The sequence below is a fragment of the Anabrus simplex genome, chromosome 9 (assembly GCF_040414725.1).
Source record: "Anabrus simplex isolate iqAnaSimp1 chromosome 9, ASM4041472v1, whole genome shotgun sequence".
Lineage (NCBI taxonomy): Eukaryota > Metazoa > Arthropoda > Insecta > Orthoptera > Tettigoniidae > Anabrus > Anabrus simplex.
The window spans coordinates 86,978,110-86,997,057 of record NC_090273.1 but is presented as its reverse complement, the minus strand read 5'-3'; the positions used below and the strand labels follow the sequence as shown (position 1 = coordinate 86,997,057).

The 18,948-nt window shown below is 37.0% G+C and overlaps 1 protein-coding gene across 7 annotated transcripts in view; it reads right to left on the bottom strand.

Moving 5' to 3' along the window:
• Window positions 1–16,562: 16,562 nt before the first annotated feature.
• Window positions 16,563–18,948, bottom strand: part of Ufd4 (ubiquitin fusion-degradation 4-like) — a 716,632-nt gene continuing 714,246 nt past the window's right edge. For all 7 annotated transcript variants that reach the window (XM_067153526.2, XM_067153530.2, XM_067153527.2 and 4 more), the window contains one exon: window positions 16,563–18,215. In XM_067153526.2, the coding sequence (XP_067009627.1) occupies window positions 17,933–18,215 (283 nt within the window). In that variant the 3' untranslated portion in view covers window positions 16,563–17,932. The remainder of the gene's footprint in view (window positions 18,216–18,948) is intronic.

Genomic DNA, 18,948 nt, shown 5'->3' with positions numbered 1-18,948 from the left:
GAAGTTGGGCAGCGACCTCGTCCTCAGTATAACTGCGATCGACCCTGTATGCCACCACTGACAAGGTGGGGGCTGGACGCGAAGGTGGCTGGTTTCGCCGTGGTTGTTGAGCCAGGTTCTGTGCTGCAGCATGCATTCCAAAGTGCGCCAGTCCTATAAAGTTGACTAGGACTGGGTAGAATGGTCTAGAAGTTTTGATATTGTAGCCGTCTTTGCTCCATTGAATTTCTAGATTATATTCATGTATGGCGTTGGGCAGAAACTTGGTGATAATATGGTAGATTGCTTTCGGATGGTTGATGTCCGGGTTCAGATGCCTCAACTTCACAATGTAGAATGGGGCAGGTAGACCGGTGTTTTTTGCTGTGCCACTGTGCTGTCGTACTTAGTAGGGCAGTGCAGGATTTTTTGCTGCCTCTGCATAGCTTCTAATATTTGATGGCATAAATTCCGGAGACTGGTTCCCAGGTGGTAAATGGAACGGTGCTATAATATCACTCTCTTTGATGTTGAGAAGTGATATGCCGCTTGGAGACGCTTCGGGATTGGCTGACAGTGTTGTATAAGTACTGCCAGTCAATGCGAGGGACCTGTCATCCTCAGGAGCAATGGCGATCTTCTTACGATGAGTGGGACTCGGAGAATCATTGGATTCAAGACTCCTTGCTTGTTTTATTGTTTCTTCGTCCATCACGGTTTGTTGTCCTCGTGGTGGTGGTGAATACTTCCGGACGCCATGAATGTTGCTTTACCCGCAGGTGGTAAATTTTCGACGAATGATGCTCTCTGTTGATCTGCTGCTGATATACAGATGTTGCCGTTCATAGTTGTTGCCATACAGTACACAAGTAGCTGGAATGCCATGGACACCACTGTGTAGACTACTTGGAGCCATCAGCAGTGCCAATGCACTGTGAGAGACTTTGTCTCATTTTCAAAAGTTGATGCTTGCCTGACCATCAAATGATATAGATGTTGATTCCCATAAGGAACCTGAAATATTTGTCCTGAATGAGTAAATTTATAATACCAATATAAATGGTCCATTATTGGACATTATACATTTTCCAGCCAAATCATTCCTGGCTGTCAGCACTTACTTACACATAGTCCAGTGAGGATCTCTCCTCTAACAGGTTAGGGACCACTGGTGAATTCAATAGTCCTAGCATGAGCACAAAGAGGGCAATGACCAGGACCCTTACTAGGCCACTCATCCATTGCCCATGGTTCACCTACTAGGACGTGACTACAGTAACTTACACCATGAACCGAGGTCTATTTCTAGAAATTTAGCCACCCATTCAGTCACTTTTTTGTCTATTTATCTAGTCACTAATTTTCCATAATCTACTCTGTCAAAGGTCTTGAATAGGTCAATAGTGATGCAGTTTATTTGACTTTCTGAATGAAAAATATATTCTATATCCCATTGTTGCCTTTTCAATTAAATTTTTTAAAATTTTTATCATGCACATTGTAATTCGGTACAGGACCGATGACCTAAATGTCAGGTCCCTTTAAACAACAATCATCATCAGTAACTCAGTAAATCTGTGTAAGCTGGGTACGTGCTTGTTCATCGCTTAGGGTTTGAACTGAGAAGTTAGCATAGTGTGCTTTGAAAAAATTGTTGCAAATACCTGGTGTTCCTGTTGTTCATGAAATATTATTTGATGTTGAGATAAATGCATAGGTAATCCAATTATTTTATTTCTCCAACATGATAAACTTACTGGTTCTCCATGTTACTTCCAAGGGACCAGCATATCTACCATCGACAAGTGTTAAAATATCATCATGATTTTTTACTTTCCAGCTTAATGGAATAATATCCCCAGTAGACACATTTGTAGAGGAATTTGATGGTTTTATCAGAGGGTCAAACTTCTATATTGATAGAATATGAGCGTTGAATTTCCTGCGTAACCACTGGTTATACAGAACTATCCATCCACCTTCACTGGGAGTTGTATGTTGTTTTCTGTACATAAGATATCTTATCAATTAATGTATTCTTCAGTTGTTTTTCTCAACTCCTCTGGGAAATTTTACAACAGATCATTCTTCATGCCTGGTGAATGCTGATTAATTTGCATTTTGTTACAATCTCAAAATTTTCTGGGTTGATATTCTTATCCTGTGAGCTTGCATCCGGGAGATACTGGGTTCAATTCCCACTGTCAGCAGCCCAGAAGATGGTTTTCCATGCTTTCCCATTGTACCGGGTGGTACACCTCCATGCCGCTAATTCAAACTTTGCACCAGTTGAAACTCCTCTACTGGAGGAAGTCTGAACTTTATCTACTGTGTTAATTTTCTAGTTTCTCAGAAGATGTCACTACTTGTAAATTTTGAAGTTTCTGAACTGGGTCGTTTTCGATGTATTTTTGTTTTGCCTGTAGTAAGAAGTGTGGACATTCTCTTCCAGATGTCACTACTGAAGAACTACAATTATGCACCCTAGTGCGAAGTGAAAGAACTATGTTTTTGAAGAAATTTTGTGTTCATAAGTTTGTTCTTTGTTAAATTTCTTTCAGTTATTGTTTATGTTGGCAATATTAACCCCTTCATTCCGCCAGGTTTGAATTTAGCCAATCCCGAATTTCTTTAATTAATTTATGACCAATCAGGTGTATCTTCTTCAACTTGGATATGTTGCTTAACCCTAGCCAATAAAATTCTTGTGGGAGGGTGTTCTCATTCCTGAAACGCCTCGAACTTTCCGCGAGGGTTTATAAACTGCTGATTTTCGGGTCTCCAGGCCACTTCAGTAACATCTTTCAGTGTGTAAAGTACGTAGCAGGGAGCGGGAAGCGCCTCTTTCTTCGGGCAGCAGTTCATCCACACGGTAATGGCCGTTTAATAACTTCTTTTCTTGCTAGCTCAGCAGTTTAACTCTCGGGGCAGGTCCAAAGCCTTTTACCATGTAACTTACCCTTAAAATGTAAAGACACTCGGTATCAATTCTATCTGTTTAAACTATAAATTGGGATAGAGAGTGCTTAACCCTCTCGAGCTCCCACTCATATTGCTTTGAGGTGAACTTATTTTCTCAACCGTTTCTTCCAGTCTAGCGTAATGTAAATTGTCTTCTCATATAAGTCACCTCTTTAGTATGGGATTAGCCCTTGCATTAACGGCCTAGTGCCAAGTAGGTTTTAAACAAAATGTATTAGGAGTGCAGCTTCGCCTCCTCTCAAGTTGGTATTTTAGAGGCCAGGTAATTAACCTGTTTCTTTACTTAATAGGCCTCAGTAGGTTGGGTATTTAACCCCTGTTTTCATGTCCTGGGAGGACAACTTGAAAGTGGAGTTTGGTGTGGCCTTTGATAGGCTGGAACTTAAGAGCGGGTTGCTCTTTCTAAAATTTTGTTTTCTGCGCGCCTCGAGGAGGCTTTACTGTGTAATTGGGAGCAAGTGCTCCTGGGCATGATTGGGGTCTTCTGCCCCTTTGTTGAATTCTGTATATCGTAAGGTTGGGCTTATAGCTCAAGAATTAGGTGTCTGGCTCTCGGAGCCCAAATCCTGTAATCATTGTAATTGTACATTTTCGAATTGTGTTTCGGCTACTGAGTACCTGTTCTATTTGTTATTTCTTAATCTTTAAAAGAAAATATAACCTTGTTAAATTTTATCTTAACTTTAATTTCGTATTTTGGGACCTGTTCACCCCCGCACCTTCTTTCACCTCTGCCGTTCCACAGATACCTCGGAACACCCATTTTCACACCAGGCAAATGCTGGGGCTGTACCTTAATTAAGGCCACGGCCGCTTCCTTCCCATTCCTAGGTCTTTCCTATCCCATTGTCGCCTTAAGACCTATCTGCGTCGGTACAACGTAAAGCAAATAGCAAAACAAAAAAATCTTATCAGATATTTTGGGTCTTACACATTTTCCGAAGTAATCCAATGTACGTAAAATCTGAAGATGCTGCAGCCTTCATTTCTGGAATTCTATTACGTATAATCTTATGACAGAAACCTTGTAGGCTATTGTTTGCTACATGAATGTGATATACCTAGATATAAAGAACATCGCAGCAAGTCACCTATCTAGTGCTGAGAAAATTGAAAAATTATTAATAATGTCTGAGAAAACAAAAATACAGTGATAAAAAATTGTTCACAGGTTCAGGGTCAAATCTGGGATTTTTAAAGCTTTCACGTTACCCATTCAGCTATAAGTGCTTGCCTCCTCATTACTTGAGAGATGCACCCTTGATAGTTCCCAGCTAGCATGATACCCAAAGTACAATACATTCAATAATCTTTTTAAGAAATACAGTAGAACCTCGATAATTTGAAATCGGTTAATTCAAAATCTTGCCTAATTCAAAGAAGCTCTCGTTCCCGGAAACACGAGGTATGGTTTTACATGTTATTTCAACTGTTTAATTTGAAATACGGATAATTAATAATTCAAAGAACAATGTCAGTCCCATTTCCGAAATTCAGACTTTTAATTCAAAACAGCCTTTACATTTTAAAAAATAGTATTTTGCAGAGTAATTTAAATTTAAAATTTCTCCACGACATGAAAGAACGTGTCTTCCAGAACGTGCAGGGGTAGCTTTCCGCATTTTCACTCACTTCGATGTGTCTTACATTGTACTTCATATTTGCTAAGTTTGAGTGGAATTGTAATTCTTTTGTATTCAGCGTTTTAAGGAATGCCACAAATCACATAGCAGGCACTGTGCGGAGAAGCAGAATCCACAAAGACTGGCGATGCTGACAGTTAGTGAAAAAGCGTGGCTCATATAATCAATTCGTATGCACCAAACAACATTACAATGGCATTGAAATAATAAATAAGGTAGTTCAACCTATTCAACACAAATAAATACGAAATGTAGTGTTATATTCCTATTTAATTACAAGCGGAAGCGGTACCGGTTTCGACCCCAATCTGGGTCATCATCAGCTGAATAAAACGCAAAGAACAATGTATAGGTAAGAAAGAAATTAAAGATCAAGTCCCCACAAAAACAGTTGAAGAGGCAATATAAAACAACGGGGATAGGCACTGTAAAATTCAGAAGAAGTAGAAGGTAAGTCACTTAAAAGAAGCAAGGCGCAATCTTCTGAACAGCAGCATAGCACACACAAAGTTCGGCATTGTCTCATAATGTTTACGAGAAGCGGAGAACAGTTAAATGAGCCAGTTTGCATACACTATCAGGTGCGAAGTCACAACACAATCCAACAAATGTGAAGATCCAAAATCGTGCAGAAGCCAAAGACGAGTAGCTCAATTGAAGTAAATTGCCAGCTCCCGAAGATCAGTGCGACATATTCAACATCAGGCACTGTGCTTTCAAATGCCGACTGAACTTGATGAATAGCTTAATGATATATATATATATATATATAGGATATTAGAGAAATTATTATTATTATTATTAATTTTTGTGTTTTCTAAGAAGTCGAGGTATATTTCAGCTAGAAATAATAATAATAATTTCTCTAATATCCTCTTTTGGGCCAGATATGTTGATGACACATTAGTAATCTTAAATGAGGAATCAACCAACGCAGCCTCTACACTTCTTCTTCTCAACAACATTGACTCTAAAAGTAAATTTACCCTTGAATCAGAACACAACAAAACTCTTAATTTTCTAGACTTAACTATAACTAGACATCCTTCTTCTTTAACTTACAAAATTTTCAGAAAACCAACCCAAACAGCAACCACAATACGGCAAGATCCTTCACACCCTCAAGCACATAATCGTGCTACTTATAACAGCCTAATTTTTCGTGCCTTCAATACCCCGATGTCTAAAAAAAGATTTAAATAACAAATTGAACACCATCCGTAATATCGCTAAATTTAATGGCTTTAACAACTCTTTCATAAAACATATCATCAAACAAATTCAAACACCATCCTAAAACTGCGTTATCAAAAGACAAAACCAAACCCACTGCATTTTCTACTTTCACTTTCACTCAAGATGCTTATAAAATAACTAATGTTCTTAAAAAACACAACATGAAAATTTCTTTTAGAACCAATAACAGAAATCTTGATATATTACACAACTCTAAATCACTAAATAAATCTAATGCTTTTTCTAAATCTGGAGTATACAGATTCAAATGTAACAACTGCAGCCGCAACTTCAACATCAGATACTCCGAACATATCCACGCCATTAAATACAACAGATTCTCCGCTATAGGACAACACATACAAGATTCCAAGCATAATTTCACTAATATTGAAAAAGATATAAAAATACTTAAAATCGTTAACAAAGGCCCCCTCCTAAACACTACTGAAAATTGTTTTATTCATCTTGACCAATACTTCAACCCTAATTTCAATTTAAATGGCATTTCTGAAAAACCCAATATCCTGTTTGACTTCCTAATTCTTCTTCTCAAAAATTCTAAATTTCTAAACCTGAATTCAATTTTCCATGCCTTACAAAGTTCCTACCCACATTTTCTACCTCCAATAACCCACCCTCCTAACCCTCCTTTATTTCCCTATCCTTTCCCATCATCTTTTAACTTCAAATCCTTTTAATCTTCTCTTATCTACTAATCCTCTTCCTTTATTAACTTATCCTATCTTTTCTTTTCACCTCTCCTCTAAAAAAACCCCCACTTTCCGAATTGAACTGTATACTAATATACTATATTGTCACCTGCATTTTGGGTCTTCACATTCAAATTTAAACTCGTGCCTTGCGGTGACTTTTGACTACTTTTTTTTTTCTTGATTTATTAGTTTCATTTTTCCATACTGATAGTTCTTGTATATTATAGATAAGAAAGGATCCGCCTTATCAGTACAAGTTTTATTTGTATAATATTCTACTTACAGTACCGGTTTCGACTTTTTATACAGTCATCCTCAGCTGTACATTAGTACCTTCACGTAAGTCAAAGTTAGTTAATATGCCTTGCCTAGTGGAAAGGTCATAATAATGGAGTGTGTCTTTTAGGCCTAAAATTCGTGTGGATTAACTTATTTTAAAAGTACAGGTACATAAAACACTTTAAAATATGTAGTACATATTAAATCACATATTAAAATATGCAGTTCATGTTAAAATCTATTATGATGACTAGGAACACTTCATTAAAATGAGTTCAACATCTTGCGTTTGTCCATTGTCTTATTTTTATCCAGTATGAACGGAGAATGTCCGTATTCACAGGCGGAGCTTTCTGGGGTTCTGCTATATGTTAGGTTTATCTGCTAGTTTGATTAATAGAATCTTCAGTTATTGATGACAAGTCAAATGTGTAACCAGAGGTAGATATGTGCAGCTGTGATTGAATGTTGCTTTAAAGTATTAAAATATAGTCTGCTTTTGTGCATAAGAGTCAATTGCAGAATGGTGGCTCTTTTCTTGTCTATAATTGCTGGTGTATGTCTGTAAGAAACAAAAAGATGGAATAAGGAATTTATAATCTGAAGAATGCCTGCTTGTGTGTGTGTTTCGTGATGAATACTTACTATTGTTGTCGTGGTTGAGCTATGTCAGATTTGGCTGCCTGGTGTGTACTGTATCGTGTTTTCTTGTTGTTAGTGTCCGCTGCTGTGAGGGGAATGGAGGGGTGGGTGAGGGGAGTTGTTGTCGTAGGAGTAGGGGTGGAGTTGGGCGTGTCGGTCGTCTGCGCTGTGGCGCGTGTTGAACACTGTTTATTGATTATTTTAAGATAGTATTTTAAAGCGGGGATAACTTTGTTAAATATGGTGTAGGTTTTTTCTGTGATTTCATTTATGTTATAATTAGGATTGGTGTATTGGTCTAGTGATATGTACAGTTCTTCTGGTATATTGAGCAAGGGGCCTTTAGGGTTTATATTTAGTATTTTCATGTCGTTTGCTATGTTCGTGAAATTGTGTTTGTATTCATCATTGCGGAAAAATGATTCTGTTTTACGGCATTAACATGTTCATTATATCTGATTGCAAAGTTCCTACCGGTAAGTCCTATGTAGCTTGTTTCACAGTTGTTGCATCTGATACGGTATATTCCTGAATGATGGTATTTGTTAGTGCTATTGATTGTCTTGGTATTATGTAGGATGTTAATACTATTGTGTGTAGTCTTGAAGGCTATTTTTAAGTTGTGTTTTTTTATTATATTAGTTAATGGATATGTGTGTGTTGTTAAAACACTTTAAGTGCCACGTATGCAGTAAAAAAAAAATTCCATCCAGGCCATTCTTTCTTTTTTTTACTATAGAGTATAAAATGGTGCACCTTATTACAGAAATGTACCTTTTAGTCACCTTGGGCCAAAATTGTAGTCATAACATTGTGTTGAAATTGTGGTGACACACTGGTCTCACGCGGCCACTGACACTGACACTACCTTCCAGCTGTATAGGCCGCGTGAGACCAATGTGTCACCATGTATCCTAGCACAGTTCTCACCTTCCTGACACACTGGTATACGTCTGTCTCATTAGCTCATGAACCACTAACGAATAAAACTCTTATCTTTGGAACACTGAAATCTAATCGGAAGTATAATCCAACCGATGTTACTAAAAGGAAGTTAGCAAGAGGAAAGACAAGAGCCCGGGAAAGTAACACTGATGTGGTTGTTCAGAAATGGCACGATAAAAGAGACGTCTTAATTTTGACAACTAAACACACTGGTGAGATGGTCACTATTCAGAGGAGGGATGGTGAAGAGCAAAAACCACGTAGTGTTATAGAGTATAACAAGTACAAACCGTACATTGATTTATCAGATCATAAAAAGAGCTTTAGTACTTCCCTGAGATGGAGTAAAATGATACAAAAAATAGCTATAGAGATATTGATCAGCATAAGTATAGTAAACGCCATCTATATTTCCAATCAACTTGGGAATGAGAGTATATCTGTTACCCAGTTCAAAAGAGGCCGGCAGGGAAGACAGAGATGCAGTAATTGTTATGAAGAGATACACCAGGAATCAAGAAGGCCATATGCCATGAGGAAGACTCTACAGTCTAAGTTCAAATGACCAACCTGTGAAAATTTCTTCTGTTTGGACTGTTTCTTCTAAGTGCACAGATTTGTAGTGTGATTGTGATTGTAAAACACAGTTTGACTAATATTTCTTCAGAACGTCTCATTTGTTATACTTTAAATTCATATGCAAAAAGTGTACCAATTTTGTGATGTGATTGCGAATGAGACAAAGTTACAAATATTTTTTCTAGAAAGTTCATGTAATTTTTTGTCCTATGTTTTCAATTTGTCTGTATTGATAGTTCTCATATATTATAGATAAGAAAGGATCCACCTCATCAATACAAGTTTTATTTATATAAGATTCTACTTACAGTACCGGTTTCAACTTTTTATACAGTCATCCTCAGCTGTACATTAGTACCTTCACATAAGTCAAAGTTAGTTAATATGCCTTGCCTAGTAGAAAGGTCATAATAATGGAGTGTGTCCAACGTTCAAATTGGGCATGTTTCTAAGTAAAAGCTGAGTATATGTACAATCTAAAGGTCGAATCGACCTTAAAAATGAGTGTGGGTATGTCTTTTAGGCCTAAAATTCATGTGGATTAACTTATTTTAAAAGTACACTTACACAAACACTTTAAAATATATAGTACATATTAAATCACATATTAACATGCAGTTCATGTTAAAATCCATTATAACTAGGAACATTTTATTAAAATGAGTTTAACATCTTGAGTTTGTCCATTGTCTTATTTTTATCCAGTATGAATGGAGAATGTCCGTATTCACAGGCGGTGCTTCCTGGGGTTCTGCTATGTATTAGGTTTATCCACTAGTTTGATTAATAGAATCTTCAGTTATTGATGACAAGTCAAATGTGTAACCAGAGGTAGATATGTGCAGCTGTGATTGAATGTTGCCTTAAAGTATTAAAATATAGTCTGCTTTTGTGCATAAGTGTCAACTGCAGAATGGTGGCTCTTTTCTTGTCTATAATTGCTGGTGTATATCTGTAAGAAACAAAAGATGGAATAAGGAATTTATAATCTGAAGAATGCCTGCTTGTGTGTGTGTTTCGTGATGAACATTTACTATTGCTGTCATGGTTGAGCTGTGTCAGATTTGGCTGCCTGGCGTGTACTGAATTGTGTTTTCTTGGTGCCTAAAAGGGCCTAAAAGACACACCCACACTAATTTTTAGATTGTACATATAGTCGGCTTTTACTTAGAAACATGCCCGGTTTGAACGTTGGACACACTCCATTATTATGACCTTTCTATTAGGCAAAGCATATTAACTAACTTTGACTTATGTGAAGGTACTAATATATACAGCTGAGGATGACTGTATAAAAAGTCGAAACCAGTACTATAAGTAGAATCTTATATAAATAAAACTGGTATTGATAAGGTGGATTCTTTCTTATCTTTCTTATCTATAATATACGACTTTGACTACTTCAATTATGACCTGAATTTTTATCTTCAAGAAATAGCGCACTGTGCATATACGTTTTTCATTTGTTTCCGGTATTTTGCTTCTTACCATTTTTCTCTTCACAATTGTTTTTTACGTCAACTGTTCTAAAAAATCTACAAGATCCTAGTTACATATTTCAATTATATTGAATTGTATTGTATGTATATATGTACATTTTCGCAACCGAAGCAAACACTGGATCATTAAGCTATTCATCAAGTGCAGTCGGCGTTTGAAAGCACAGTGCCTGACGTTGAATATGTCGCGCTGATCTTCGGGAGCTGGCAATTTACTTCAATTGAGCTACTCGTCTTCGGCTTCTACACGATTTTGGATCTTCACATTTGTTGGATTGTGTTGTGACTTCGCGCCTGATAGTGTATGCAAACTGGCTCATTTAACTGTTCTCCGCTGCTCGTAAAGATTATGAGACAATGCTGAACTTTGTGTGTGCTATGCTGCTGTTCAGAAGATTGCGCCTTGCTTCTTTTAAGTGACTTACCTTCTACTTCTTCTGAATTTTACAGTGCCTATCCCTGTTGTTTTATATTGCCCCTTCAACTGTTTTTGTGGGGATTTGATCTTTAATTTCTTTCTTACCTATGCATTGTTTTTTTTGTGTTTTATTCGGCTGATGATGACCCGGATTGGGGTAGAAACCGGTACCGCTTATAATTAAATAGGAATGTAACACTACATTTTGTATTTATTTGTATTGAATAGGTTGAACTACCTTATTTATTATTTCAATTTCATTGTGATACATTTCAATACGGAACATTATGAAATTTTTATATCCAAACAATATTGTCAATACCGATGAAACTGCATTTTTTAATGCCAAGCCCGAATGGCCTTATGGTATTAAAGGAGAGGCGTGCCAACCAGGAAATTGCACAAGGGTGGGAGCGTTACTGTACTGTGTTGTAATAATTTAATTTATTTAATGTTATTTGCTTTATGTCCCACTAACTACTCTTTTATGGTTTTCGGAGACGCCGAGGTGCTGGAATTTAGTCCCGCAGGAGTTCTTTTACGTGCCAGTAAATCTACCGACACGAGGCTGACGTATTTGAGCACCTTCAAATACCACCGGACTGAGCCAGGATCGAACCTGCCAAGTTGGGGTCAGAAGGCCAGTGCCTCAACCGTCTGAGCCACTCAGCCCGGCTGTACTGTGTTGTAAAGCATACGGAAGTGAGAGACTTCCTTCCCTCATCATAGGAAAGTTCGATAAGCCACGATGTTTTAAGAGTGTCTAGCATTTTCTGTGCAAATACAAAGCATCTAAAAATGCAAACAGTACAGTAATCCAAAAAATAAAGCATTTGCACAGGGAACCCAGCATAATTTGTCCTCATCTGTGAGTCATGCTTTTTTTTTTCTGTCGTTGCGTGAGGTTATATTTGTCAGGGTTTTTTCCGAGTGCATTATTTGAATAATTTAAATGCACCTTCTTGGATACATTTCGGAAATAGTTTTCTCCATGGCATTTGAAAGATTTAAACTGAGAATCAAGGTGATTCGACATATTAATGGGTCTTAGAATAGTTTGTGACGTTACAAGGGTTGGCATTTCTGAATTACGAGAGAAGTGCCATGGCGGGAAATCGTACAAGAGCCAGCATAATTTGTCCTCATGTTTGAATTGTGCTTTCTTTTTTCTTTCGTTGCGTGAGGTACAAGTACAACCAACACTTTACTCCGGGAGATAGTGGGTTCGAACCCCACTGTTGGCAGCCCTGAAGATGGTTTTCTGTGATTTCCCATTTTCACACCAGGCAAATGCTGGGGCTGTACCTTAGTTAAGGCCACGGCCGCTTCCTTCCCATTCCTAGGCCTTTCCTGTCCCATCATCACCATAAGGCCTGTGTCGGTGCGATGTAAAGCAAAAAAAAAAGCACTTTACTCTGACGGTCGAGATAGATACAAACTTGTAAACATCAGAACAAGAATAAATTGGACAGGGTTACAGGTCGCACACCAAACATCCCAACTTGACGATTTCTGAATAGAATTTGTATAACCGAACAATTGGATAGGGGTCATACTACAAATTATCCAACTTAACGAAACCTGAATAATTCGATCAACAATAAACATAATCTTCTCCACCGGACAGTAACGAGATACAAACAAGAAAGGTCTAGCAAAAGAAGGAACATTATACAACCAAGACAAGTTTGCAAGAGCATCATGCTAAAAACCGTCGAATTTAATAAATAACCAGTGCAGTGACATAGAATGAAACCAAAGACTTTTTAATTTAAAAAATAGTTTTTTAATTTGTATAAGTTTTTAATCTTTAACTAACAACTGCCCCCCCCCCCCCCTTTTCACGTATTCCCCCCCTCCCCCACCACCAAATTGTTCCTTACTAACAATTTTTAATCTTAATTATGGAATTGTTTTATGCTATTTTTTACCTAAGCATTATGTGAAACAGCTGACGATGATTGCTAAGGAATCGAAACATGTACTGTAAGTTTTAATGACAAAAATTTAGCCGAAGGCTAAATAATAAAAAAAGAAAAGTATTGATCAAGTGGAACCTTTTTCATTAGTTAACTTGATTACAATATCGATATGGAATGAAGGGGATAGTATGTAATTTCGTTCAGAATGTCACGCCAATCCTGTTTTGGTCTTCCTACTGGCCGTTTCCCATCTACTTGCAAAGTAAAACTAGTTTTTGCCATTGTTGTTGTTTCTACTCCAAGTAGTGTAGAAATCTTTCTCTCATTTTTCCAACAATTGGTGCCACTCCATATCGCCTGTAAACTTCCTCATTCTTGACGTGGTCATGAAGTATCAAGCCAGATGTCCATCTGAGCATTTTAGTTTCCATGATGGCAATCGTTGGCCCACTTCTTTTGATGAAGGCCAGCATTCAGCACCATACAAGACCACTGGGCAGACTAGAGACTGTATATTTTTAACTTGAACTTGTCTGGAATCATCTTGCCACAGAGTACACCTGTCACAGAATGCCATTTAAGCCTTGCAATACTCAAGAGGTTGGACATTTCTTCACTAAGGGTTTTGTCAGCAGAAATTGAATATCTGCTGGCAAAAACATAACCCTCAAAATGCAAATTTTTCAGGAGAGAAGAAAAACAAATAAACAAGCGAATTGTTTGTGAATGCTTATTCTGCCATTGACAATTAGTTTAAGTGAGTTCACTAGTTATTAATGCATAATAATTTTTACAATGTGCGACTTTAAAATCAAGATATAAGAGATGATAGTTGAACGTCCGTGCAAAAAGGTTGTAACTGTAATGGAAGTAGCACATTTTTGCGGGTTACAACGTTTATACTATTGAAAATATTTATAGCTTTTAATATTATTTATCGTTTTTATTCTGTATAAAAATAATGAAACATAAATCACGCTTCTAATTTGCAGTACCCATTGTTAGAGCTTCCCATTGTTTAACAGAATTCACTGAACACCAGCAATATTGTTGTGAGAATGTTTTGCAATGATGAATTGTCACTTCACTTTGTTTTTAGGTTCTCATAGAAACCTCGATATTTTTCACGAATGTATTGACACATGTCCAGCAGATTAGCTTTCTTTTCTGCAGATATAGGCAATACCTCGTTTAATGAATACAATGAGCAATCTGTAAAGCGAGCAAGACATATTTATATGCATATACAGTATATATAATACATTATATACGTATATAATACAGTCGAGAATAAAAACTCTGATTATGCATTAAAATATAAGACACATGAATCTCCCATTAAACATGTTGACTTTCTTACATTGGCTTACAAGGTTTTTGCACTCGCCCGTTCAGCAAGGATTTTCCCAGGCAATGATTTGTTATTGTGGGCCAAATATGGGTGCCCCGAATTCCGCTTTCCTCTTCCATTTACTATATTTAATTTTGCGTTTTCGTCCCCTATTTATATCGTTGCACACATTTGGATTTAGCGACACACGACTTTTCTCTTCCATGGATACGTTTCTGCACCCGCACGACACGTGGCGAAATTTAAACAAAAGAAAAAAGGCGCTTAACGTACATGTTTGCCAACATAACTTCCTATATGCCTCACTCTGACCGCATACATCGTTTATGCACGGAAACCCAGCATTCCAGAAAAGTGCAGGTTACAACGTTTTTGCCAGCAGGTATTCAATTCAAGCTAAGTTACTTGAAAGTCCTTATTGTTGGCTGGTCAACACTATTGATTTTGATGCTACCTGGATCATTTACATCTGTAGTGAGATATTCTGTTTTGATGTTGAGCTATAGGCCAACTTCTACAAGATGGTCATTTCAGGCTTGGATTTGATGCTGAAGGTAAGTTTTATTATCAGAGGCCAACAGCATGTCAGCATAGAGTAAGAGTCCACAAATCACCATCACTCCACATGATCACTGTATAGATTCGACACCTGCACTAGACAGGCCAAAATGTTAATGTCATCGATCTAGAAAACCTTGTACTGTACAATATCAGCAGGGGTTGTGTTACTTTGTTGTAACTTGTAGAACAGATAAAGGATGGCAATAGGTTATGGAAAATGGCATTACAGTAGAACTTCAATTTGAAATCGGTTAATTCAAAATCCCGCCTAATTTGAAGAAGTGCTCGTTCCCGGAAACATGAGGTACGGTTTTGCTCATTATTTCAATTGTTTAATTCAAAATATGGATAATTCGTAATTTGAAGAACAATGTCGGTCCCATTACCGAAATTCAGACTTTTAATTAAAAGTGCCTTTATATTTAAAGAATAATAATATTTTACAGAATAACTTAAATTCAAAATTTATTCGCATCAAGATAGAACGCATCTTCCGGAACATGCAGGGTAGCTTTGCACACTCTCTCACTTCGGTGTGTCTACAGTGTGCTTCATATTGCTAGGTTCGAGTGAAATCGTAATTTTTTTTGTATTCGGCGTTTTAAGGAATGCTTCAATATCACGTAGCAGGCAGTGTGCGGAGAAGCAGAATCCGCGAATACTGGCAATGCCGACAGTTGGCGAAAAAGCGTGGCTCATATAATCAATTCGTATGCACCAAATGATATTGTCATTGCTGATGAAACTACATTGTTTCTTTTAATGCCGAGCCCAAACAGACTTATGGTTTTAAAGGAGGGAAATGCCAGCCGTAAAATCTTACAAGGGTTGTCACTGTACTATGTTGTAATGCCAGAGACTTTCTCTCCTCGTCATAGAAAAGTTTGATAAGCCACAATGTTTTAAGGGCATCGGGTACTTTCCATGGAAGTACAGGGCATATAAAATGCATAAAGTACAATAATCCAATAAATAAAGCACTTGCGCACAATAGCCAGCGAAGATTTCTCCTCGCCTTTGAATCATGCTTTGTTTTTCTTTCGCTGCGTGAGGTTATGTTTGTCATTGGGTTATCCGAGTGCATTATTTGAGTACTGTAAATGCACCTTGTTGGATACATTTTGGAAATACTGTACAGTAGTTTTTTCATGACGTTTGAAAGGTTTAAACTGTGAATCAAGGTTAATTGCCAGTAACAGGTCTTAGAATATTTTATGATGGACAAGGGTTGGCATTTCTGAATTATGAGTTGACAATTAATCCAAAATCAAGTAATTCAAAGTCCGATTTTTGCGTCCCAACGACTTCGAATTAACAAGGTTTTACTGTATCTCTATTTTTATATTTTGTGGCATAGCTCCCTCTCTCCTGAGTGCCTCCATTGTAATCTGAGGAAGGTACCCACTTTCTCACTTTTATTGGCATTTCCAATTATGTTAACATTCATAGGATTCTCCAAAGGAGAGTTCTGGTTAGCAGGCAATTTCATTCCAGTCAGATACAGATTCAGAAAAGCCCCATTTCCCTATAATTAACAGGAGAAAGAAATGCAAGGGGCTGAGGGGACAAAGTAACTATTTCAAGAATGACTGTAGAATTCAAACAAATTAGTGTATCTTAAAATTACAAAGCCTGTTTCCTCCTCTCATGGAAAATAGCTATTATATATACACAGGCAAACGATGCACACAGTAATACTGAAAATCCCCACGCAAAAGTTTTCTTTGTAAGGCTCATACAGCAGGTAAATTGGTAGTGTGGAGCTAGTAGGATGAGACACAGGAAGACTTGTTTGAAAGAAACAAAATAATACAAAGCGTACCCACTTTCTCACTTTTATTGGCATTTCCAATTATGTCAACATTCATAGGATTCTCCAGAGAGTTCTGGTCAGTAGTACATTCTCTCAACGAAAGCAACATACTCTTTATCTATATATATATTTATTTATACTGCACTCTGCATTTCTAAGTTTACAGTGAAGACAGGCACCCTTAGGTCCACCCATCAGGCAAAAAAATCCTTTCAAATTTACAATTAATTGAGGGTGCTTTCAAGCATCAAAAATTTATTCTGTTGTAAGATGTGAGAAGTATTTACAAAAAAAAAAGTTTATAGGAAAAGTTTTTGTTTCTTAAAACTCCATTTTTTAAATCACTTGCTTTGCACAACACTTGCAGTTCTCTTCACTCTCCTTATTGTGCAATAAGGCACAAGTAACAAAAACTAAAGCAATATCATAATTTTCACATTCTTTCCTTTCTTCTTCACACTTTGTCCACATCCACTGTATAATTAGTCCGACTAGCTAACTGCATGAAGCACCATAACAAGACCTCCCAAGATGCACAGGCAGTTCATTAGTTTTTCACTTCCCACTCTAGTTACTTCCATGTGAAAAATACATTTCAACAACATAGGATGCTTAAAAGCAACTTTGTACTCCCACTCTTCATATACTCATCTCATTCATGCACTAATAACATATGACCAAAATAATTCAACTTTATTTTTCACATGGAAGAATATGTCAATATTTATAAACCTAAAATGATTTATAACGACTGTTGGCAAGAACCAACCAACCAACCAACCAACCAACCATCCATGTGCTTTGAAGCCAGGAACTAATATCTAGAAATATAAAAATCAATAACCTTAAGTTGCCTTTTTTTTCCATTTAGTTGAAATGTCTCACAAGTTTTAACATATTATTGGCAAAGTGGCTGTATTAAATTAATGAAGGGAATACAATAAAATAAAAAAAATAAAAAAAAAAAGGAAAAAGCAATCTTTTCACTGTTTTTATAGTCCACAGAAAAACATAAGAAACTTTGACACACACAACATGCAGCTATATTATCTATTGCGTTGATCCTGAGGCAAAATAAGGACAACTAACAAAATATACAGATAAATTCCTTGCACAAATCTCTGATCTGTTCCATTTGGAACTGAAGTCAACATCCATAAATCTAGCCTTTTATTTGCAGTAACCTATGGCTTCACAATGGCATGGTTTTCCTCCATGAATGTGGATATTCTAACCTTAACTTCTCAAGTTGCTCAATTATTCTAGTGTAGTGAGACTTGATACAGAAGTACACAGGAAAAGCCAGAGAGCGAGGTGGGGGGGGGAGAAAGAAAAAAAAAAAAGATATGAAGTATTGTGGTTGAAACCTAATTGAGGTGGAACCCCTTTTCACGTGTTGCTGCTAACAATCGTTCTCGTAGTAAGTCTTCCGTGGGATAATCTGGCAGTTTTAAGTAATGTACACAAGTGTTCACTGAAGGATAGCTGCCTTCACCAGCATCTACTTTTCGCACGACTGTGAGCCGTGGATATAAATTTGCTAAACCCCCAGGAGGGAGAGACGAACAACCAGTTGTAAATTGAAGGAATGCTTTCCGTTCTTCTGCAGACATCTTCACAAGCACATTTACAAACCGAAGGAAACCAGGACTGAAACAAACATAAGAATACATTTAGAATACAAGAATTTGTCATTCACAAACTTTCTGCAATTATGATCACCTACCCCATAAGAAAATTTCGGGAAATGACCTTTCAAATAAATTCTTTGAGATACTCCTTATTCAGTGTACCCTCGCAGGAGGATTTTAAAGGGATATTCAACTGACTCATACAATTATTCTAAATATATTTGTTTGTAAATAAAATATGGAAGGTATGGATGAAATTTAAAATACAAAAAGAAAGTAAATTCCTACTCACTATAGTACGAAAATTACTAGCAAGGCATTTAATGCTACATATGCTGCGTGCATTGGCGATTTAGAGTCAAAAACAAAATGTTTCTGAAAATTAAGTCTGCAGAAGAAATCTGCAACAAAAATTCATGACGAAAACAAACCTGAATCACCTCTGATATCCAGTCATCACCCCCATGGTCATGCCTGTATGCTGATGATTTCATACTGGCTGCTAAGGAGCGTCAACAAATTCAAGACCAGGTACAAAAGTGGAATGAAAGAACTAAACTAACTTTGACTAAATACCAAGAAAACTGATTACAGCGAGTGCAGTCCACAGATGGATGAAACCATTTAGATAGATGGCCAAGATCTCAAAGTAAAACAGTTCAAGTATCTTGGTTCTTTGGTCAATGTTGAGTGCGACACCATTCCAAATTCACAACTAAGTATTTTTTTTTTTTCCACCTTGTCGATACATT